Source organism: Dromiciops gliroides, chromosome 1 (genome assembly GCF_019393635.1).
Source record: "Dromiciops gliroides isolate mDroGli1 chromosome 1, mDroGli1.pri, whole genome shotgun sequence".
In the NCBI taxonomy this organism is placed as follows: Eukaryota; Metazoa; Chordata; class Mammalia; order Microbiotheria; family Microbiotheriidae; genus Dromiciops; species Dromiciops gliroides.
In genome coordinates this window covers 225,081,290-225,106,100 of record NC_057861.1, presented here as the reverse complement: position 1 = coordinate 225,106,100, position 24,811 = coordinate 225,081,290, and the positions used below count along the sequence as shown (strand labels likewise).

Here is a 24,811-nt window from a genome sequence, read left to right as displayed (position 1 = left end):
CAAAACATCTGTTTATATCTCTTTTTTTAAACTAGTATTCTGTTCTCTCATTTGATGAACCTGTAGTTTCTCATAATAAGCAATATGAATAATTTCCCTTCTAGATAGATCATGTACAGTTATCCCTAGTCCTGACATTCTTTTCATTTCACAGTGCACACTTGAAATGGAAAAGTTAAGTAACTTTCCCAAGATCACACAGGTAGGAAATATCAGAGCCAGGATTTGAACCGAGATCTTCTAACTCCAAATTTCATGTCATTTTTACAGTGAAACAATCCTTTTTCTTTTAAATTATTTTTATTTTCAGTTTTAATTTCTCTCCTTTCCTCTCCCCCCTTCCACACCCATCAAGAAGGCAAGAAAAAAATGATACCTTTTGTGCTCATGAAGTAATGTAAAATGTTTCTACATTAGCCACATTTTGGGGGGAGGGGTGAGAAAGGAAGGAAGGAAGGAAAAAATGTTTCAATCTGCATTCAGCACCAATTACTTCTCTCTCTGGAGGTGGATAGAATTTTCCATCATGAGACATTTGGAATTGTCACTGATCATGTATTTATCAGAGTAGCTAAATCATTCACTGTTGATTATTGTTGCAATATTGCTGTTACTATGTATAATAGTCTCATGGTTCTGTTCACTTCACTTTGCATCAGCTCATATAAGACTTCTTAGATTTTTCTGAATCTATTCTCTTAATTTCTTATAGCACACAAGTATTCTATCACAATCATATACCTGAACTTATTCAGCCTTTCACTGATTGGTGGGCAGTCCTCTTCATATTATGATTCTTTCCTAACACAAAAAGAGCCACTGTAGTATTTCTTTTTACACATGGATACTCTTTTATTGGTCTTTGATCTCTTTGTAGTACAGACTTAGTAGTGGTATTGCTGGATCAAAGTATATACAGTTTTATAGTCCTTTGGGCATAGTTCCAATTTGTTCTCCAGAATGCTTGGACCAGTTCACAACTCCACCAACAGTGCAATCTGCTACACTACTCTCAAATGTCTCATCACCCTTTCTGATTTTCACAGCAACACAACGAATAAGCATTTTTCTGAGGTGGTGGAATCCTACACAGTATCCGTTCTATTCCCATTTAAGAGAGTGATGCAATTGATCTCTCTCTCTCTCTCTCTCTCTCTCTCTCTCTCTCTCTCTCTCTCTCTCTCTCTCTCTCTTTCTCTCTCTCTCTTTTTCTCTCCCACTCTTTCTCTCTCTCTCTCTCTCACTCTTTCTCCAAGTATCAGTCCTGTAAAGAGAACCTGTGCCCTCCTAAAATAAGACAAGTTAAGTTTATTATATGCTTTTAAAAAAGCAAGTTCTTTGCAATGGAGATTTACAGTTTTGTGTACAATACTTTTCCATTATGGAGAGGAGGTGGAAATGTTTGTTTTTGGTGGTTAGTTTATGAATAAAAATTTTAATTTAAATTTAAAATAAGTTAAATTTAAATAAATAAATAAATAAAATGAGACAAAAACTCTTGCTAGAGAGAGTTTCCTGGATCCCAGCTCTGGGCCCTTTGAAAGCTAGACTAGACTAATTTGCATTATCATCAAGGCCTCTCTTTCCCCTATTAACAGGTTTTAACATCAGACATTCCTGGACCAAAACTACCCATTTAGAATCTTAACACATTTTCACTGGCCTGGTTTCCCAGTTGGCTCACGGAGTGAATTAGGAAAGACATGAATCTTTGGCTTAGCAATAAATGAGGAAATTATACAATAACCTGTAGTAGAATTGGAGAAGGTATGGGGTGCAGTTATGGATTTGAAATATCAATGTTGCTAACTCCTCATGTAAAAACTCCTTATTCTGAGGTAGATCTGCAGATTTTATATATAATCTGAGAGTGGTAAGTACCTTACATCATCACAGAGCTTCTATGTGACTGAGGAAGGATATAAACCTTGACCTTCCTAACTTCACTATCAACTACGCCACATTGCCTCATAACAAAAACAACACACACTGCATTACATGAGAAGGAATAAATGTGTCTCACAATACTCATGTGAGTTATGTAATGTAAATATCTTCCCTTGACAGATAAGGAAATTGAGACATATTAAGTGATTTAGAGATCAAACCAGGTCTCCTAATTGGTCTCCCTGTTTCCAGTGTCACCTCTCTCTAATGCATTCTCCACATAGCAGTCAAATATAACTCTCCTAAGCTACAAGTCTGACCATGTTACTCCCCACGTTGAAATCCAGCCTGAGACACTAACTTTGTGACCCTGAGCAAGTCACTTAACCCTATTTGCCTCAGTTTCTTCACCCATAAAATGAGCTGGAGAAGGAAATAGCAAATCACTCCAGTCTCTCTTGGGACAAGAAAATCCCAAATGGGATTACAAAGAGTCAGACATGACTGAAAATTACTAATCAAATATTACATGTAAGAACAAAACACAGAAAAACCTCTTTTGATAACATAGATTGTCTTTCATCATTATACATTTATTTAATATCACTTGATGGCAGAAGGCTATCCCAGTACTTAGAGTAAATATGTAATGTGGAAAAAATGTGATTCTTAGGATGGTGAAACAATAATTTTTCAAGTATGTATCAATAACTCCATAGGAGGTTTTCAGACAGATTAGCAATACTGAGCTTCAAAATGGTAAGATCATAGATTTAGATTTGAAAGGTAACTTAAAGGCCACCTAGTCCATTGTCATCATTTTAACATGAGAAAACTGAGGCTTGGGATAATAAATTACTTGCCCAGGATCATACAGCTATTGATTATCTAAGGCAGGACTCAAACTCAGGTCTTCCTAATTCCAAGTCTTATTTCTTTCCATTGTTTCAGTTATAACCACCTATTGGAACTTTCAATATGATCTAGCAGCATTTTTTGAGTGAAGGGCATCAGTTCACATATTGTATTTTATTATAATATTATATGTATATTCAGAAATTGTTGGATGACCAAAAACAATCTTATTTAGAAGGAGTTCCTCAAGGCTTTGTCCTTGACCCTGGACTATTAAATACTTTCATTATTGCTTATAAGTATAAAAGCACAGATATAATATGGCATGATTAGAAAATTTGTAGATCACACAAATCTGGATATAGCTAATATGTTGGATGATAGAGGCAAGACCCCAAGAAATTTCAATGATGAAAAATATTGGAATGATAATCTTGACCTAATGTAATACAGTAAAGTTGAATAAGGATAAAGATAAAATTCTGGCCTTGGGTTCTAAAAACCATTTTCACAAGTACTGATGGAAGAAAGGCAGAGCTAGGGGCAGTTCTGCTGAAAAAGATTGGGGGAGGAGGGAACTGTAGGAAACCAAAAATCTACTGTAGTTTCAGGATATTTTAAAAGAGACATTGGTTAGAACAAGGGAGGTGATTGATGGTTCTCTTCCATTTTGCTGTAGTCAGACTACATCTCCCCCCTAGTTACAGAATCATTGAAATTAGAGTTGGAAGAGACCTCTTATACCAGAGGTGTCAAACTCTCGCATGTGGGCAGAAAAACTCCTAAGTGGGGCCTGATTCAAATTAAAATGCAATAGGGAAATGTTTGACAAAGTAAGAAAAGGAAATGTACCTAATGTTATTTTGTGGTTCGAGTGGGAATGCATCCAGCAGGAATCTGTTTTTGTATTAATTTAACACTGCTGATTTAGACCAACTCACCCGTTTTGCAGATGGGAAAAGAATTGATTTGTTCAAATCTGACCTCAAACACTTACTAGCTATGTGACCCTGGGCAAGTCACTTAATCCTGTTTAATTCAGTTTCCTCATGTGGATAATGAGCTGGAGGAGGAAATGACAAATTATGACAGTGTCTTTGCCAAGAAAACCCCAAATGGGGTCACAGTCAGACACAACAGAACAAGCACAGAGAGTTCAATAGCAGAAACAGTAAACCCTAATTTTCTTTTTCTTTTCTTTTCTTTTTTTTTTTTGCAGGGCAGTGGGGGTTAAGTTACTTGCCCAGGGTCACACAGCTAGTAAGTGTCATCTGAGGTCGGATTTGAACTCAGGTCTTCCTGAATCCAAGACCAGTGCTTTATTGACTGTGCCACCTAGCTGCTCCCTCAACCCTAACTTTCTGATTCCAAAACCTATGCTTTTTCCAATACACCTTGTCACCACCTTCTTTAGAATAGTATAGTTACTTTTCAGTGCCATATCTCTTAAAAAAAGTTTTTCAGTCAGTTAAGGTTAAGTGACTTACGCAGAGTCACACAGCTAATAAGGGTCTAAACTAGATTTAAACTCAGATCCTCCTGACTGCAGGGCTGGTGCTCTATTCCCTACAACACCTAGCTGCCTCCCTGAAGCTTAATGAAGTTTGATATCATTCAGGGGAGGGTCAGCAGAATGACTGAACAGCCCTGAGATAATACTTAGGAGGAACATCATATTTTTCTTCAAATTTTTAAGTGCTTTCATGTGTAAAAAAGAAAGTGATTCATACTGCTTAGTGCAAGAGAGCAGGACTAGGAGCAAGAAGCAGAAGCTGCAGGAAGCAGAAGCTGCAGGAAGCAGTTTTAGGCTGAATAGAAAGAAAGGTTTTCTAACAATTAGAGCCATCTGAGAAACCTGGGAAGTCAAAGAGGCAATAAGTCTTGTATGGGCTGCTGCAGGGCAAGGAAATCAGACAGAAGCAATGATCCAAATGATATAAGCAACATTGAAAAAAACAGAATTCTGATCAATTTAGTGATGAATATTTACCTTAGAATGATGGTAGAAGAGTCTTCTCCCTCTCAGTAAAGGGATGCTGGGCTACAGGAACAGAATCTGGTGTATAGTCAAGTATGCCAACTGAACTTTGTTATTAAAGAGAATTCTGTTGCAAGGGAATAAGGAGTAGTTATTGATAAGTGATATCAATATAGATGTGGGGGAAAGCTTCAGTACAAGCAAAAAAAAAAATAGAGTTATCCCAGTATGGAATGGTCCATGTCTATCTCACTGGAGATCTTCAAAGAAAAAGTAGATGACCTCTTGATGGTTAAATTTAGAGAGGATTCTTATTCAAGTAAGGGTAGAGCCATTGGGGGCCCTTCCAAATCTTAAATTATTTGATTCTTAGTTAAAACGTAATCTAGTTCTCACTCTCCCACTAAAGATGACCTTGAGAAAGTCACTTTTTTCCCTACACCTTTGCTTCCTCATTTGCATATTATCTGTAAAGTCTAAGATTCTCCAAGTGTATAAAAACTGAGTTCAAAATGAACTTACAAATTGAATTGGGAGAGAAGAACTAGTGGAATCCCCATCTGGGGTGGTTTCTCCTTAAAGGGATTGCGGGATGTTATTGTATAGATAATACGATATTTAAATCCAGGATAGAGTGAATCACAAGGATCTCTGAGGTGAGAGAGAGACAGAGACACAAAGACAGACACAGAGAGATACAGAGACAGAGACAGAGACTGACAGAGATAGACAGAGATAGAGACAGAAACAGAAAGACAGAGAGATACAGAGAGATAGGGAGACAGACAGAGACAGACAGACAGAGGGACAGAGAGAAACAGAGAGAGACAGAGACAAAGACAGAGAGAGAGATAGAGAGACAGAGTAAAATACAAAGATGTTCTCCTTTCCCCTTCCATTGCATTAATGCTGTCTTCTATAGTATCTTTGTCTTTGTTAGATGCCAGACACTATCTCCTCTTGTGAAACAGCTTGTGTTTGCTCCCTGGGAAGTTTACCAAGAGTAGTATAAAGCTGTGTTTTATACCAGGAAAAAGGAATGCTGAGGAGAACAATAGATTGAATCCAAAATGAATGGATGTCATAATAGTGACAGTTTTTAGGATGGAAAAAACACAAAATAATAAACATAAAGAGGGGAATAGAAGTAATTCTGGGAGAAAGAAAGGTAAAGTAGTATACTTATATGAATTAATGCATATAAATTCACATATATTCATATGTGTATCTTTTGTAGGTGTATAAATATATAAACATATAAAATATGTATGTATATATAAACATACAATAAATATCCAATACATCTAGACATATATGGATGTATATACACACATACATGTACACGTACACACATATATGCATGTATGTTTTATTCCCAGTGAAAACCGTTTTCACTAAATTCATATTTTTTTTTATTTGGAGGTATTCATAAGAGGTGAGGAGATGTTATTGGCTTCCTTGTTTTAGCATAACATATATCTCTAGCACTGATTTGGCCTCTGATTTCTCAAAAGATTTTATTCCTAGAAAAAAAAACACCAAAACAAGCACATTCAATTCTGAGTATGACTCAGTTTGTGTATGCAATTATTACAGTGAACAAACCACCATGTCTTCATGGTGTAATGGTATCTGATTTAGAAAGGGCAATGTGGCCCTCCATGTTCTGCCCCCTTAGGTTTACTCCTAGTTGTATGCTGTATCATAGACACAGTGACAGTCAGCAAGCATTTAATAAGCACCCACTATATGCAAGACATTGTGCTAAACCCCAGAATTTCAAAGACAAAAATGAAATTGTCTCTATCCTCAGAGATCTTACATTCTAATAGGGAAGACAGCTTATACACATATGCATATCTAAGTATTGCAGACTGTATACAAGATGAATTGCTAGTAGTTGGAGTGGGGTAGATCTAACAGCTGATATAGGGATAATTATGAAAGGCTTCAAGTAGAATATTGCACAGAAAATAATGAGGGACCTCTAAGTTGAAAGTTTCCTCCCCACCAAACTGCCTTTTTTAGTTATTTCTCCCAGGTCAATAAGAAAGGAGCTTAACAGCCTCTTTTCCACAAACAAATCAGATTTTATTTAATGGAAATAAAATACACAGCAAAGGTGAAATTAATAAAGTCAAGGACAAGAGAATAGGGAAAAAAGAAAATGGATAATCTTCCTGGCTCTAGCAAAAGTTGTCTCAAACCCAAACTTGCTTTCGGCTTAGCTAATTCAAAGAGCTGGATTTTATTAACTCACCACCAGGGGTCTGTAATTTCTATGGGACTCAGCTATTCAGCCTGTCTCCAGTCTGTTCTGAAAGCTTCTCCCAGGCAAGAGAAAGAGAGAGTTACTTCCTATTTGGGTCCCTTTTTCTACTATTTCCTCCCTCCCCCAAAAGGGGGGTCCTTCAAGTTGTGTGGCTGAGACTGGTTCCCTATTGATGACGCAGTCCACAGCCACTGAGGACATTCCTTCTCAGGGTTGGACAAGTCAACCTAGGTTTAACAGGGTGGGCCAGGTGTGGCTAAAATCTAATCATCTTTAATTGGGTACTTAGAAGTTTCTCATTCACATCCAATTCAAACACTACTAAGTCAATCAAGTCAGACCCCTGGGCATCTGCCAAATTTCATTTTTTTACCATATACTGCAGATCAGGACTCAATGTATTATTTTGTTGATTAGCTAAACATAAGAAAATAATGGAGAAAATATTAATAATGCAAATTAAACTTGAAAATATGTCTTGGACATTTTTTAGAGATCCATTTGTTAAACAATTACCAGTATACCTTACATATCTGTGTACATACACACATAAATTCATACACCCATAGTAATGAATGAATGAATGGACATTTGTCTAATGTTATGGAAAGCACTCAAAATGTCCAAAACAGAACTCATTGTCTTTTCTAAAAATTTCTGCTGAGGGCACCCCAACATCCTTCCAGACTTCCAGCTTCATAACCTTAGTGTCATCCTAGACTCTTCACTCCTCCTTATCCCACATATATGCACTCAACTGCAAAAATCTATCCTTTTTGCTTCTATAAAATATCTTGCATCCATATTCTTCTCCCTACTCTCAGTCAGTCACTAGCCTTGTTCAGGCCTTTATCACCTCTTGCCTAGATTATTACAACAGCCTCCTGCTTTGTCCTCCTGCCTCAAGTCTCTCCCTACTTCAATCCATTCTCCATACAGCTACAAAAATGATTTTCCTAAAGCACAGTTCTGTCTCTATCACTCCTTTACTCAATAAACTCTAGTAACTGCCTGTCACCTCAAGGATCAAATATAAGATTCTTTGTCTGGCATTTAAAACCCTTCACAATCTGGCCTCAACTTGCCTTTGCAGCCTTTTCCCACATTGCTCACCATCATTTGGTCTAGACAAATTGATTCTCTTACTGTTCTTCCTATGCGTCCTTCCATCCCCATTTCCATGTCTTTGCTTTGACTCTATCCCATGCCTAGAACTCATTCTCCCTCACCTCTGCCTCTTTAGGTTCAGCTCCTATGGTACCTTCTCCAAGATACCTTTACTGATCTTCTCAATTACTAGTGCCTCCCTCCTACCCTCGCCAAAATTTTTGCCTTGTATATATTTACTTTGCTTATACCCATATGAATATAGCACATTTTATTTTACCTAGCTAGATCATAAACTTCTTGATATCAGGTCCTGAATACTTTTTTTCTTTATAATCCCAGCAACTGGCATTGTGCTATGGCAGGTGCTTGATACATTATTTTTAGTTGACTGATTACCAGTTTAGATGTTAGTTGGGCTAAATGTCCATAGGAAGCCTAAAGACCTCTTTGCTATTGTGGCATGTTTCTGTATATCAAAAGTCAAATTCCTTTTAGATTGTTATAATAGGAAAATGAGGTGCAGATAGGTGGCACAGATAGAATTTGGGATCAGGAAAGCTCACCTTCATGAGTTGAAATCTGACTTCAGACATTTTCTAGCTTTGTGACCCTGGGCAAGTCAGGTAACCCTGTTTGATTCAGTTTCCTCATGTGGACAATGAGCTGGAGAAGGAAATAGCCAACCACACCAGTATCTTTGCCAAGAAAACCCCAAATGGGGTCATAGAGTTTGATGTAACTGAAATGACTTAGCAACAACAAAAAAATGGGAAAATGAGAGACTTATAGACCACTTTCAAAGTAGTCTTTGATTTTAATAGTTGTTGCTTGTTATATCAATGATTTCTCTTTTTAAATTTCATATATTTATGAGATTTGGGGTACACAATGGATGGCAAATCATGGGAGCTACCCATGTTTCAAGATAAATCTAATTTACCATTACTTGAGTTACAGACCCCCCAAGAGTTATATAAGGCCTCCTTTTTCCTCCTTGCTCCCTTAGCAGCTACATTGCTCACATGGATTTCGTTGGACAAGTGTTCCCCTAGCAAACTTAGAATATTCAGAAAGCTTAACAAACCTCATCAGTGGAATGTAGAAGACCATGTTCCTAAAAGATGTGCATTTAAACTTTTCCTCCTGCTCTGCTATGTGTGTAGTTGGTTAGTATGTCACCAGTATGCCAATTTAGTGTGACTACAAAATAACATTTGTGAGACCATTAAATTTCAATATAATGTAAATATGTGAAATTCAGTCACATAAACTGACTGTGAGCAGGGACCTGCTATCACTAATGTTGTTTTATTCCCATTTTGCCTTATCATGGATTTTTACCAGTGTTGGGCTTTCTATTCTCTGTCTCTCTCTCTCTTTCTGTCTTAGCCCCTCTGGATTCATATTGTCTTGCTAGAAGAAATAAAACTAAACAAAATACCACTAAAGATGCATTTATTATTTCTACCAATTGCATTTTTATTGTTTAAAATCTTCAGCCTGCTTGGCAGATTGGATTACGTGAACATAGAGGCTCCAAGTTATTTCCCTGATGGCACCTATTTCTGTCAGGCAGGGACCTAGCAGCACATGCATACAGAAGATCAGGATGGCAACTCTCTGTTTATTGGTCATTTCTATAATATAGAGTTGAATGGGCAGAACGTGAAATATGATATATGGCTACAAAAGTTTCTTCCCTCCAGGAGTGTGCAGATTCAAAAGAAGGAGAAAGAGAGGGATAATCAGAGGAGAAATGGAACTTCCAAGATATCTCTCAAGAAAAGGAAGTATAAATCGAATCAAGTGAAGGATATTGGTGTATAGAGATATAATGAGGGCCAGTAACTATGAAGTTTATCTTGGGGTTAATGCAAGAATTTTTAAAGGGTGAAGTGATTTCCAGGATCCATGGTTTCCTGACTTTGAGTACTGTCTTCTCCAAGGCAGAACCAATAATCCTTATACAACAGAGTCTTAGTGAATTGCACTAGCTGGAACATCACAGTGTGCAGCCAACTTGTAGATAAATGTCTTGGAACTTAGACATACTAGTCTTCAGATGTTTCAGTCATTAGGCCCACATTTGAAGCTTTTCCAGACTGTTGTCAAAGATTGTGTCCTGCTGATACAATGTTCAAGAACCCACGGTCAGGTACACACTATAATGAGATATAGAAGTGGGACTGGAAGTAAAGGATAGCTTCAAGTTATCAGAAGAAAATCAATTAATAATTTAACAAATTTAATTTATTTAATCTTTAGCAATCTCTTATGGTGAGGGGACAGGGTACCCCTACAATTCATGACATCATAATACCTTAGTAATTATCACTATTTTTTTTACTTCTATAGCAAAGCATCATAGGACCAATGGGTAAAACCACAAAGTCAGTATTCCACATGGTGGTAACCTAGTCAGTGAATGTTCAGGAATCTTTGTGGTTCAGTCCCTTGCAGAGGGACAGTGCCTGCTAGAGTACCCTCCAAATGGTCAATATTTTATAAATATTGAGAGAATTGAATTAATTCTGTGTCCTAGCTTCTCCTCTTTTATCATTTGAATAGTAGTACATTACTACTTTGCTTACTCACAGTGCTGCACTAAAATTTCTATAATTAAACATACTTAGTGAATCACATACTCTAGTTACTAAAATAGTGAAATTAATAGAATGTTACTTTACATACCTAAAGGGTTGATGAAGTTTCAAAAACTTTGTTGTTGTTCAGTTATTTCAATTGTGTCTGATTCTTTGTGACCACATTTGGGATTTTCTTGGCAAAGATACTGAAATGGTTTGCCATTTCCTTCTCTGGCTTATTTCTTTTAACAGATGAGAAACTGAGGCAAACAGGGTTAAATGAATTACCCAAGGTCACACAGTGAGTAACTGTCTGAGACCAGATTTCAAATAAGGAAAAAGAGTCTTCCTGACTTCAGGCCTAGCACTCTATCAACTATGCTGCCTAGTATTAGAATATAGGAAATTAGAGGTTTGGTAATATTTTTTATACCAACTGATGAAAAAATTTGTTCAAAGGACTTTTGTGATGATCAAGTGAATATATATATATATGTGTGTGTGTGTGTGTGTGTATGTATATTCATTTGATCCTCACTATACATACACATACACACTATATATATCTATATATCTATATCTATATCTATCTATATATCTATCTATATATCTATCTATATATCTATATCTATATCTATATCTATATCTATATCTATATCTATATCTATATCTATATCTATATCTATATCTATCTATCTATCTATCTATCTATCTATCTATCTATCTATATATATATATATATATATATATATATATATATATATAGTGTGGTGTGTGTCCCTTTGCCACCCTTAAAGTGCTATGTGAATGTTAGCTATTGTTATCCACTCTATCCTGGGCCCTCTTCTATTCTCCCTCTAAACTATGTTGCTTGGTAATCTCATAAGCTCCCAAATATTCAGATATCATCTCAAAAAACAGCTTCTCAGAGCACTTATCTAGCCTTAATCTCTCTCCCAACCTCGTCATTGGTGAATTTACACAGCCCTCCCTCACTTAAATCTAATTCAGTGAAAGTCATTGACATCACCCTAATGTCATGGTCTCTTCAACAACAAAGGACAAACAACAACAACAACAAGGCTTTGCCTTCATCTAAATGTAATCCCTCTCCCCTGAGCAATTACAATAGCCTACTCGTTGGTCTACCTGTCTCAAATCTCTCCCTATTCCAATCTAGCCACCACTTCACTGTCCAATTGATGTTTAGATTTGTGAAATTTGATTCAAGATTTGTGTAAGTGATGCTTAACAATGAAGGATTGAAACATAGGAAAACCATTTGCACAGATCTAAATATAATTTCAAAATACTTATTCATGTACTGTAAAAGATCCATAGTTTGGGCGGAGCCAAGATGGCGGAGAGGAAGCAGCAAGCTGCCTGAGCTCTCCTTCTTTTCCCTCAAAACGAACATTAAATCAAGCCTCTGGACGGATTCTGAAACTACAGAACCTGCAAAGAGACAGAGAGACACAGTCCTCCAACCAGAGATAATTTAGAAGACTTCAGGAAAAGGTCGGTCTGACTCGGGCAAAAGGGAGGCCCAGCGCAGGGCAGCAACCCAGCGCCAAGGGGGTCGGGGCAAGTCAGCAGGAGCTGCGGGCCACAGCCGAACAACTGAGGCTCCCAGAACCTGGTTCAAAAATCTGGTGGCCAAGAAGGACAGTGGAAAAACTTACCTGCACTGGCCGAGAGGGCCACGAACGGCGGGATCAGACGCCAGGGTCTGGCGCCTGGCTGGCCGAGCACAATCAGACAGGAAGTGCAGGGCGGGGGATCTCCACACACCATAAAGGCCTCAGAGTAAAAGCCCGGTCACACAGCACCTATACACCTGCACAAGAAGCCCAAAACAGGGACCCTGGTGCCCCCAGAGCAGACCTCAACTTAAAGAATAAATAAATAAGCTGCAATAATCAGTAAGAAGCAAAAAAGAGCCCTCTCCATTGAGAGCTTCTGTATCAATAGGGAAGAAGCCAACACAAACTCAGATGAGGACAATAGCCTCAAATTGTCTACATCTGAAGCCTCACAAGGGAAGGTGGATTGGTCGCAAGAACAAAAAGCCTTCCTGGAAGAGCTCAAAAAGGATTTTAAAAATCAATTGCAAGAGGTAGAAGAAAAAATGGGGAGAGAAATGAAAGCAAAACAAAAAAACTATGAAAAAAGAATCAGCAGCTTGGAAAAGGAAGCTGAAGAAAACAAAGCCTTAAAAAATTCATTTGGCCAAATAGAAAAAAAGCTGCATAATCTCACTGAAGAAAACAATACCTTAAAAAATTCACTTAGCCAAATGGAAAAAAAGGTGCATAATCTCACTGAAGAAAACAATACCTTAAAAAATTCAATTAGCCAAATGGAAAAAAAGGTGCATAATCTCACTGAAGAAAACAATGCCTTAAAAATTAAAGTGGGACAGTTGGAAGATAAGGAATCCATGAGACACCAAGAATCAGTCAAGCAGAATAAAAAAAATGAAAAAATAGAAGAAAATGTGAAATACCTCATTGGAAAGACAACTGATCTGGAAAACAGATCGAGGAGAGACAATTTGAGAATCATTGGACTGCCTGAAAGCCATGACCAGAAAAAGAATCTAGATACCATATTCCAGGAAATTATTAAGGAGAACTGCCCTGATATCATAGAATCAGAGGATAAAATCATCATTGAAAGAATCCACCGATCACCTCCTGAAAGAGATCCCAAAAGAAAAACTCCAAGGAATATTGTAGCCAAATTCCAGAATTATCAGGTGAAGGAGAAAATACTCCAAGCAGCCAGAAAGAAGCAATTTAAATATCATGGAGCCACAGTCAGGATTGCTCAGGACCTGGCAGCTTCAACATTAAAGGACCGCAAGGCTTGGAATATGATATTCAGGAAGGCAAAGGAGATTGGATTGCAGCCGAGAATCTATTACCCAGCAAAAATGTGCATTTTCTTTCAGGGGAAAAGATGGACATTTAATGACATTGGGGACTTTCAATCTTTCCTGGTGAAAAGACCAGAACTGAATAGAAAATTCAATCTCAACATACAAGACTCAAGAGAAGTTTAAAAAGGTAAACAGAGGGGAAAAAAAAAGTTACCCTATTAGGTTAAACTGTTTATATCCCTACACAGGAAGATAATACTCATAACTCTTAAGAACTGTAAATGTATTTGGGCAGAGAGAAGGACTTTATATAGAGGGTATAAATATAAATTGTCTTTGATGTGATGATACAAAAGAATTAAGGGGATAAAAAGGGAGTCTATGGGGAGGAGAGGAAAGGGGAGGTAGAATGGGATGAATTATATCATATGAAGAGGTGGAAAAAAACCTATTATAACAGAGGGAAAGAAAGGAGGGGGGAACATGGTTTCAACCCTATTCTCATTAGATTTGACTCAAAGAGGGAATAACATATACGTTCATTGGGATAAAGAAACTTAACTCATTCTTTAGGGAAACAAAAGGGGAAGGGAAAGGGGGGGACTGATAGAAGGGAGGACAAAAGCAAGGGAGAAAAGGGTAAAGAAAAGAGAGGGGGGTGATAAAAAGGGAGGGCAGATCGGGGGAGGCAGGGGTAGGAAGTAAAATGTCGGTGAGGAGGAATAGGGTGAAAGAAGGGGCGAAAAGTACAAAGGGGGTAAATAGAATGGAGGGGAATAGACAGTCAGTAATAATAACTGTAAATGTGAATGGGATGAACTCTGCTATAAAACGGAAGCGAATTGCAGAGTGGATTAAAAACCAGAACCCTACAATATGCTGTTTACAAGAAACACATTTGAAGCAGAGAGATACACACAGAGTAAAGGTAAAAGGCTGGAGCAGAATATATTATGCCTCAGCTAAAGTAAAAAAGGCAGGGGTAGCAATCCTTATCTCAGACAAAGTGCAGGCAAAAATAGATCTCATTAAAAGAGATAAGGAAGGAAATTACATCTTACTTAAAGGTACTATAGATAATGAAGTAATATCAATATTGAATATGTATGCGCCAAGTGGTATAGCATCCAAGTTCTTAGAGGAGAAGTTAAATGAGTTACAAGAGGAATTAGATAGTAATACTATACTAGTGGGGGATCTGAATCTCCCCCTCTCAAAATTAGATAAATCTAGCCAAAAAATAAATAAGAAAGAAGTGAAAGAGGTGAATAGATTACTAGAAAAGTTAGACATGATAGATGTCTGGAGAAAATTGAATGGGGATAGAAAGGAATATACCTTTTTCTCAGCAGTACATGGCACATTTTCAAAAATTGACCATGTATTAGGGCACAAAAACATCATAGTCAAATGTAGAAAGGCAGAAATAGTAAATGCATCCTTCTCAGATCATGATACAATAAAAATTACATGTAAGAAAGAGCCAGGGAAAAGTAGAATGAAAATCAATTGGAAACTAAATAATTTCATTCTAAAGAATGAATGGGCCAAACAAGAAATCATAGAAACAATCAATAACTTTATCCAAGAGAATGACAATAGTGAGACAACATACCAAAATCTATGGGATGCACCCAAAGCAGTGCTTAGGGGAAAATTTATAGCTCTAAATGCTTACATGAATAAGAAAGAGAAAGAGGAGATTAATGAATTGGGCATGCAACTTAAAAAGCTAGAAAAAGAACAAATTAGAAATCCCCAATTAGACACTAAATTAGAGATCCTGAAAATTAAAGGAGAAATCAATAAGATTGAAAGCAAAAAAAACTATAGAATTAATCAATAAAACTAAGAGCTGGTTTTATGAAAAAACCAATAAAATAGATAAAATATTGGTTAATTTGATTAAAAAAAAGAAAGAAGAAAACCAAATTACCAGTATCAAAAATGAAAAGGGTGATGTTACCACCAATGAAGTGGAAATTAAAGCAATAATTAGGAAATATTTTGCCCAACTGTATGCCAATAAATTTGACAATCTAAATGAAATGGATGAATATTTACAAAAATACAAACTGCCCAGGTTAACTGAAGAGGAAATAAAATCCTTAAATAAACCCATATTAGAAAAAGAAATTGAACAAGCTATTAATGAACTCCCTAAGAAAAAATCCCCAGGGCCAGATGGGTTTACGGGTGAATTTTACCAAACATTTAAAGAACAATTAATTCCAATATTATACAAATTATTTGGAAAAATAGGTGAAGAAGGAGTTCTACCAAATTCGTTTTATGACACAAATATGGTGGTGATACCAAAACCAGGCAAAGCAAAAACAGAGAAAGAAAATTATAGACCAATTTCCCTAATGAATATTGATGCTAAAATCTTAAATAAGCTATTAGCAAGGAGATTACAGCAAGTGATCACCAAGATAATACACTATGACCAGGTGGGATTTATACCAGGAATGCAGGGCTGGTTCAACATTAGGAAAACTATTAACATAATCAACCACATCAATAAGAAAACCAACCAAAATCATATGATTATCTCAATAGATGCAGAGAAAGCTTTTGACAAAGTACAGCACCCATTCCTAATAAAAACACTAGAGAGTTTAGGAATAGGGGGAGCTTTCCTTAGAATAATAAACAGTATCTACCTAAAGCCATCAGCAAGTATTATATGCAATGGAGATAAATTAGAGGCCTTCCCAATAAGATCAGGGGTGAAACAGGGATGTCCATTATCACCCCTATTATTTAATATTGTTCTAGAAATGTTAGCTTTAGCAATAAGAGAAGAGAAAGGAATTAAAGGAATTAGAATAGGCAAGGAGGAAACAAAACTATCACTCTTTGCAGATGATATGATGGTATACTTAAGGAATCCTCGAGAATCAAGTCAAAAATTACTTGAAACAATTAACAACTTTAGCAAAGTAGCAGGATATAAAATAAATCCACATAAATCATCAGCATTTCTATACATGACCAACAAAGTCCAGCAGCAAGAGATAGAAAGAGAAATTCCATTTAAAGTAACGGTAGGTAATATAAAATACCTGGGAGTCTACTTGCCAAGACAAACCCAGGAACTCTATGAACACAACTACCAAACACTCTTCACACAAATCAAATCAGATCTAAATAATTGGAAAGATATCAATTGCTCATGGATAGGCAGAGCTAATATAGTAAAAATGACAATACTGCCTAAATTAATTTACTTATTCAGTGCCATACCAATCAGGCTACCTAAAAATTATTTTATACAGCTAGAAAAAATAATAACAAAATTCATCTGGAAAAACAAAAAATCAAGAATATCCAGGGAAATAATGAAAAAAATTCACAGGAAGGTGGGTTAGCGGTACCAAACCTGGAGCTTTACTATAAAGCGGCAGTCATCAAAACTATCTGGTACTGGCTAAAAAATAGAGTGGTAGATCAATGGAATAGGCTAGGCTCAGGAAATGCAGTAGTAAATGACACTAGTAATGTAGTGTTTGATAAACCCAAAGACTCCAGCTTCTGGGATAGGAACTCAGTATTTGACAAAAACTGCTGGGAAAACTGGAAGATCGTATGGCAGAAATTAGGCTTAGACCAACATCTTACACCTTATACTAAAATAAGGTCAAAATGGATACATGATTTAGACATAAGAGGCGATGCCATAGGTAAATTAGGAGAGAAAGGAATAGTGTACCTATCAGATCTTTGGAAAGGAGAACAGTTTTTGACCAAACATGAGATAGAGTATATTATAAAATGCAAAATGGATGATTTTGATTATATTAAATTAAAAAATTTTTGTACAAACAGAAGCAATGCATCCAAAATTGGAAGGGAGGCAGAAAGCTGGGAAACAATTTTTGAGGCCAGTGCTTCTGATAAAGGCCTCATCTCTAAAATATATAGGGAATTAAATCAAATTTATAAGAATCCAAGTCATTCCCCAATTGAGAAATGGTCAAAGGATATGAACAGGCAGTTTTATGATGAAGAAACCAAAGCTATCTATTCCCATATGAAAAAATGCTCTAAATCTCTAATGATTAGAGAGATGCAAATTAAAACAACTCTGAGGTACCACCTGACACCTATCAGATTGGCTAAAATGACAAAAAAGGAAGATAATAAATGTTGGAGAGGCTGTGGGAAAATTGGAACACTAATACATTGTTGGTGGAGCTGTGAGCTGATCCAACCATTCTGGAGAGCAATTTGGAATTATGCCCAAAGGGCGATAAAGCTGTGCATACCCTTTGACCCAGCAATCCCACTTTTAGGTCTTTTGCCCAAAGAAATCATGGAAGGGGGAAAGGGACCCACATGTACAAAAATATTTATAGCTGCTCTTTACGTGGTAGCAAGGAATTGGAAGTTGAGGGGGTGCCCATCAATTGAGGAATGGCTGGACAAGTTGTGGTATATGAATACAATGGAATACTATTGTGCTGTAAGAAATGATGAGCAGGAGGAGTTCAGAGAAACCTGGAGGGTCTTATGTGAGCTGATGATGAGTGAGATGAGCAGAACCAGAAGAACATTGTACACAGTATCATCAACATTGAGTGTTGACCTACTGTGATGGACTATATTCTTCTCACCAATGCAATGGTACAGAAGAGTTCCAGGGAACTCATGATAGAAGAGGATCTCCAAATCCAAGAAAAAAAAAAGAAAGAAAGAACTGTGGAGTATAGATGCTGATTGAACCATATTATTTCTTTTGTTTTGGGTGCTGTTGTTTTTTTTTTCTATTTTGAGGTTTTGCATCACTGCTCTGATTTTTTCTCTTGTAACAGGATTAATGCAGAAATAGGATTAATGTTATTATGTGTATACATATGTGTGTGTATATATATATATATGTATACGTATAGAGATATATAGATATAACCTATACCAGATTACCTGCTGTCTAGGGGAGGGGGGAGGGAGGGGAGGGAGAGAGAAAAATCTGAAATTGTAAAGCATGTATAAACAAAAGTTGAGAACTATCTTTACATGTAAAGGAAAAAATAAAATATCTCAAGAGTAAAAAAAAAAAAAAAGATCCATTGTTTAGAAGATAGTTTCAGGAGTTGTCTTGGGCCCCCCAAAAATCACTAGGCTGCCAAATTTATGGTGATGAGAAAGTCCTGAATATTTCTTTTGGGTTTTTTTTACATTTTCCTTAAGTTTGCTTCAGCCTTGGTTGTGTTTCTATACACACAGAGACACACATGCACAGACACATAACATAGACACACACACACGCCAAAGTTTGCATTCTAGTAAGTTAGCATATGTTCCAGTAAATTAGCTATTTTCTAGCAGTAAATTAACATTCTCTTTCTGAGAGTAGCATCTGTTCTTTACTACCAACAAAACAAAGATCTAAAATAAGAGGCCCCAAAAAGAATACTATATGTGGGTAAATCCATAAAGATTCATCTGTTGCTATTCTCAGACCTCAATTCTTAATTTAACATTCCTGAATCATCTATAGTAGTAGGATCAAGGGCTTTTGATTTCTGCCAGCCCAAGGGAACATTTTGGTTTAAGAAAAAATTATGAATAAAGAACTTTCAAAACAAGCAAGATGATAGGAATGTGTTGAAATACCTATCCTTTGTAGTATCCTGCCATGCTCATTAGTTAGCAATTTACTTAAGAATTATTTATTAAATATCAGCTGTATGGGTAACATGGGGCTAGATACTCTGGGGAAAGCAGAATAAAGTCTGCTTTTGAGTGATTTGACATCTAGCTAGAGACATCCAAAATATAACCTTATGAAATTATTTGAGTATATATAAATTAGCTAGCATTTATTAAATACTTGCTCTATGCCAGGCACTATGGTAGATACCAGGGATGCAAATACAATAGCCAAATAGTCCCTCCTCTCAAGGAGCTTATATTCTACTTGGTATAAATGAAACCTCACAAGATATCCTGGGTTTTATGGACTACATTTCCTTTTTTTCTCTTCCCTACTTATTTATTCTATCATTTAAGAAAATGGACATGGCAGCTAGGTGGCGCGGTGGATAAAGCAGCAGTCCTGGATTCAGGAGGACTTGAGTTCAAACCTGCCTCAAACCCTTGACACTTACTAGCTGTGTGACACTGAACAAGTCACTTAACTCTCATTGCCCTGCAAAAAGAAAAGAAAAAAAGAAAATGGACCAATTAACTCTTTTTGTCCCACGTAGTTTCATTTATGATTTCTTGAAATACAGCATTGGAAACCCAGGCTTTGATAAAGCCCAATGAAATTTAAGTGGACCTACTTAAGAAAATGTTAAACCCAAATCACACTGGCTCTCATTCATATCTCACTGATAAGTGCTAGCCCAAGCCTCACTTGGTCATTGTTGGGGTTTGATGTTTCAGAGTGAGTGTAAATGGCAATTGTTTCTGTTTTGGCCAGAAACCCTGAGGGTTTCTCCTCCCAGACTGATTTCTTTACTAGGTAAAAAAGTCCATTTTTGGCCTCATTTCTTACCTAGCCTTAATCACCAGACATTGCACCAGACACACTGAAACTTAGGAAAGACCTTAACTTAAAAAGGCCAAGGTCTCCCACCGCTTCCAAGCCCATCTCCAGTAGTCCTATCTTCATCTTGCCACTGAACAGAAATGGCTCTGGAGGAGAGAATAAGGATGGTGACTTTGCACAGCTCTACCTCACTTAAATCCAATCCACTTGCAAGTCAAGACATTGCCCTCCTGATATCATTGGTCCTTGAGAAGGAAGAACAAACAACAACAACAAATGATATAAAATGTTTGCAGATTGAATATACAGGATATATATATATATATATATATATATACATACACATACATATATATATACATATATATACACATACACATACATATATATACACATATATACAAATAAGTATCCATTATATTATAAATACATATATGTACAGGGTATATACAAATAAATACACATTAGTTTGATGGGAATGGGGAGCAGTAACAGCTGGAGAAATCAGAAAAAATCTCCTATAGAAGCTAGTATTTGAGTTTAGCCTTAGTGGGAGCTAGAAATTCTAAAAAGAATAGATAAGGATGGAGAGAGTATTTCAGGCTTTGGAGGCAAACAGCCCATGGAAACATGGAAATGAGGATTGAATGCAGTGTATGGTAAACAGCAAACAGAAGCCAGTCAGTCTTAAGTATGGGGGGTAACATCAAAGAAGAAGAAGGAGAAGGAGAAGGAGAAGGAGAAGGAGAAGGAGAGGAGGAAGAGTAATCTGACAGTATAAGTACTATATTGATGTATAATGGGAATGAGCAAAATAAGGTAATTCATTCACACATTTTTCTAATGATGTTATAAGCTAGGTTTTAAAGGAAGTAATTGACATAGTAATTATAGATAGGCTTTGTCTTTTATTTTTGTCCACTTAATGTCAGAAACTTTATAGGAAGGTCCGTATTAGGTGGACCCTAGAGACCTCAGATCTAACAAATGCATGTGAATTTACTGCTGTGAGTCTCTTATTTTACTGGCTTTGTGTGGAGGGAGAAAAAATCCTTACTATGAATGAGTCACAGGGTTCTTAGGGCAAGAGATCTACAGTAAACTGGGATTATTGACATTAGTGTTCACAGGTAGATATTAGACTTAAAAAACATTGATTCTGATAGAACCTCTTTTATCATTGTGAAAGAAAAAAGTAGACCTAACTGCTTAAATTTTAAAGTCATAAGTATGAAAACAAGAGAAGTATAGGGAAAGAAGTTTTCTGAAGATACATATGACTAAGTCTCTAATGGAAAATAAAAAGGAGAATTTGTGAATAGAGAATGGGAACTATCTTTGTAAAGCAGGTAAAAAGAAGTAGCACACATTTAAGCAAAAATTGATCATTTTGCTGGGCTTGTGTAGGCAACGATCTCAGCTCATTCCCTTCTTCAGTGTTCCCCCTTCAGTGTCCCCATAAAGAATTGGTATAAGAATGGTCTTCCATGGATCTAGCCAAGGTAGAAATTGAGATAAAACGTATGATTATTAACTGCAACTGAATAATTAAGCACAATATACATTTCCTATCCCTACACAACTGGCACCACCATCCAAGCCTTGAATTTTGTTCTCAATCCTCCATTGATTATTGGAAAAGAGAATAAAGAAGCCTGATTTTGGAAACCTGACACTAAAAAAGAGCTACACACATCTCCCCTTTGCCAATCTTGAAGACAATGAAGGAAAATCTAAGAGTTGTTTTAAGTTGTAATTCTCTAATTATTAGTGATTTGGAGCATCCTTTAATATTGTTGCTGAAAGTTGGCTTGGATGTTTTTTAACTTTCTGTTTGTAGCCTCTGATCATTTACCTATTGGGGAATGTCTTTTGTTCTTATGTGTTCTTATGTATTTGTATCAATTCCTTATATGTACTATGTAACAGAAATTTGATATAAAATTTAGAAAATTAAATCAAGATTTCATTAGTAAATTTTCTACCTTATCTATCCATTTATTACTTAATAGTTTTTTTCTTTCCCTGAGCTTCTTAAAAACTAAACCTATACCTAAAATGTGAGAAATGTGTAAAAATGGTTTTATTATATTGCTTTAAGTTATATAAATTACAGATGGTTCTATAAGTTTCAATTACCAAAAATCAATTTAGGGTTAGAAATGTTATGCATTTCCATATTCCTTATAATACATATAAAGCATTCTTATTGAATATCATTTTACTTAGGCTAAAGTGAGTTGAATTGATTACAAATTCTTTATGGATAGGCATACAAGTGGCCAGAGTTTGGCTAACTTTTCTAAATAATTGAGGACATGTCTGATTGCACAGACCAGATACACTTTTTGTATTTTTATTTGCAAAGGACAGAGCAGTTGTGAGTTGCCACCCCTATAAACTCTATCTTAGTTTAACCTAGCATCATGAAAATTTGTTTGTCCTGCTTTGTGGACAACAGCAGGAGCAGCCAAATGTTTAATTGACAGTTGGAGTAGTGTGCTAGGAACATATTTTTCCTCTCTTCAGATAATACGCAAACCCACTAGTAAATTATAAGACTCTAAGTGTAAATTGGTATTATGATTCAAAATAAAACTTATAGCTGCTCTCCTGGAACTTTTTGGTTGCAAGTCACTTTCATTTACTTAATTTCACTGAAAATTTAGTCTATTTCAGATTTTGCTCTATAAAGTTCGTGGTGTGGCCTTTAGATTCTACACTTCTTTTGTATAGGTTATGTGCTATGGATTTTTTAGTTTTTATACAAATAATAGCTGTGGACAAATTTGAGGAATTTGGTCAATTTATAATTAATTCTCTAGTCACAGATGTTTAGACAACTGGGATTATTATAAACTCTAACTTTTTCTAGGACTTACAAATAGCAGGTACTTAAAGGCTAAATGGAAGAATTGTTTTTCAGTTTTTAATACTGTTCACCTTTAATTGTATCTACATTGAAAATATAAAATAAAATTTCATATTGTACCTATCTATATATAAAACACATATGTTTATGTAAATAATATTGTAGTGTACCTAGCACAGTGGGTTGTACATGGGGAGAAAGAGAAAGGAGTAAATATTTATTAAGTGCCTACTATATGCCAGGCACTGTCCTTTACGACCATTATAAATATCTCATTGGCTCCATAGTTGCCCCTTCATATATATTTGTGAAACTGGATGTTTGTTGAATTATTTTCTTCTTAAGCCTGATATCTGATTGATAAACACAGATGTATTCTATTTGAAATGTAGATGTATATTTATATTTTTGCATTAAAACAGAATTTATTAATCAATCATGTATTCATTAAGGCCAGAGAGTGTGCAAGTCATTAACGATACAAGTATAATGAATGAAAAAATCCCAACTTACAAGAAGCTTACATTCTAATGGGAAAAAACAACATACACACACACACACACATAATTTTCTCTTGCCTCTTTAATTTAGTAATTTAGTTGAGTACTCCTAGGAATTCTCCATGGGTTGGGAAACATCTCTCAAGGTTGCAGAGCAGTCTTCCTAATGTAAAATACTGTCAGACCAATGGAAGTCTCTCTCAATAGCAGTAGCAATGAGGTTTTTTAAGTTCTTTATACCTTTATACTATAAAAAAGAGATCATACATGCATATGATCTAGATCTAGATATATATGTTTATACTTGTAAATATGTATGTTTAATATTATATGTGATTATAAAGTTAGTAAATATAAATATATAGAAAAGAGCCAAGGTTGTTTGGGAGGGAGGGCAGTAGTCGTTTGAGGAATCTAGAAATTATTCATTCACAAGATGGTAGCTGGACTTCCTCTTAAAAGAAGAGAGGGAGTCTGTGAGGCAAGGTAAGGAGAGAGTGAATTCCAGACATATGAGACAACCAGTGCAAAGTCTCTGGGTCATATAATAACTAGCAAAAAAAAGAAAAAGAAAAAGAAAAGAAAATAATAACTAGCCATTACATAGTACTTTGAGATTGACAAATCACTTTACATGTTTTCCAACATGAAATAAAATTTTGAAGATGAAGAATAGAAAGAAAACCATTTTGGATAAATGCAAAACCAGGGGTATTGTCCAATGAGTGTATACCACTGTCCAAGTGCCTACTATGTGCCAGGCACTGTACTAATAATCACTAGGATATATACAAAGATAAGTTAAATCCACCCAAGAGAAACTTACACATGTATATGAACTTTGTTTTCTAAGGAAACTGGCCAAGAAGCGGAAAGAGACGATGAGCAGCACCCGACAAGAGATGACAGTGATGGTGAATTCAATGGATAAGAGCTATGCTGAACAAGGAACCAACTGTGATGAGGCTTTTTCTTTCATGGACACACACAATTTGAATGGGAGATGTAAGTTTAGAAATATTGGCTTTAGTCATTTCTCTTTCAATTTTGAAGTTCCATGATTGAGGAAGAGGGTTGTAGAAAAACTCACCAACATTTTTCCCTTGCCTGTTTAATTCAGTGATTTAGTTGAGTACTCCTGGAAACTCTCCATAGGTAGGAAAACATCTCCCAAGGCAGAGCAGTCTTCCTAATGTAAAGAACTGCCAGAGCCATGAAAGTCTCTCTCAGTACCAGTAGCAATGAGTTTTTTAAGTCCTTTCTACCATAAAGTAGTCTCTTATTATGAGACACCTGCCACATTGTTTTCTTTGTGACTTCTATCCTGTTTTTATACTTGTGTTAGAGGATATTACAAAAAAAAAACACACAA

General features: G+C 36.1%; 1 protein-coding gene across 10 annotated transcripts in view; it reads left to right on the top strand.

The window, feature by feature from the left end:
- PTPRM (protein tyrosine phosphatase receptor type M) overlaps nucleotides 1–24,811 on the top strand; it is a 1,039,589-nt gene that overhangs the window by 777,794 nt on the left and 236,984 nt on the right. For all 10 annotated transcript variants that reach the window (XM_043975661.1, XM_043975656.1, XM_043975655.1 and 7 more), the window contains one exon: nucleotides 24,293–24,444. In XM_043975661.1, coding sequence (XP_043831596.1) covers nucleotides 24,293–24,444 — 152 coding nt within the window. The remainder of the gene's footprint in view (nucleotides 1–24,292; nucleotides 24,445–24,811) is intronic.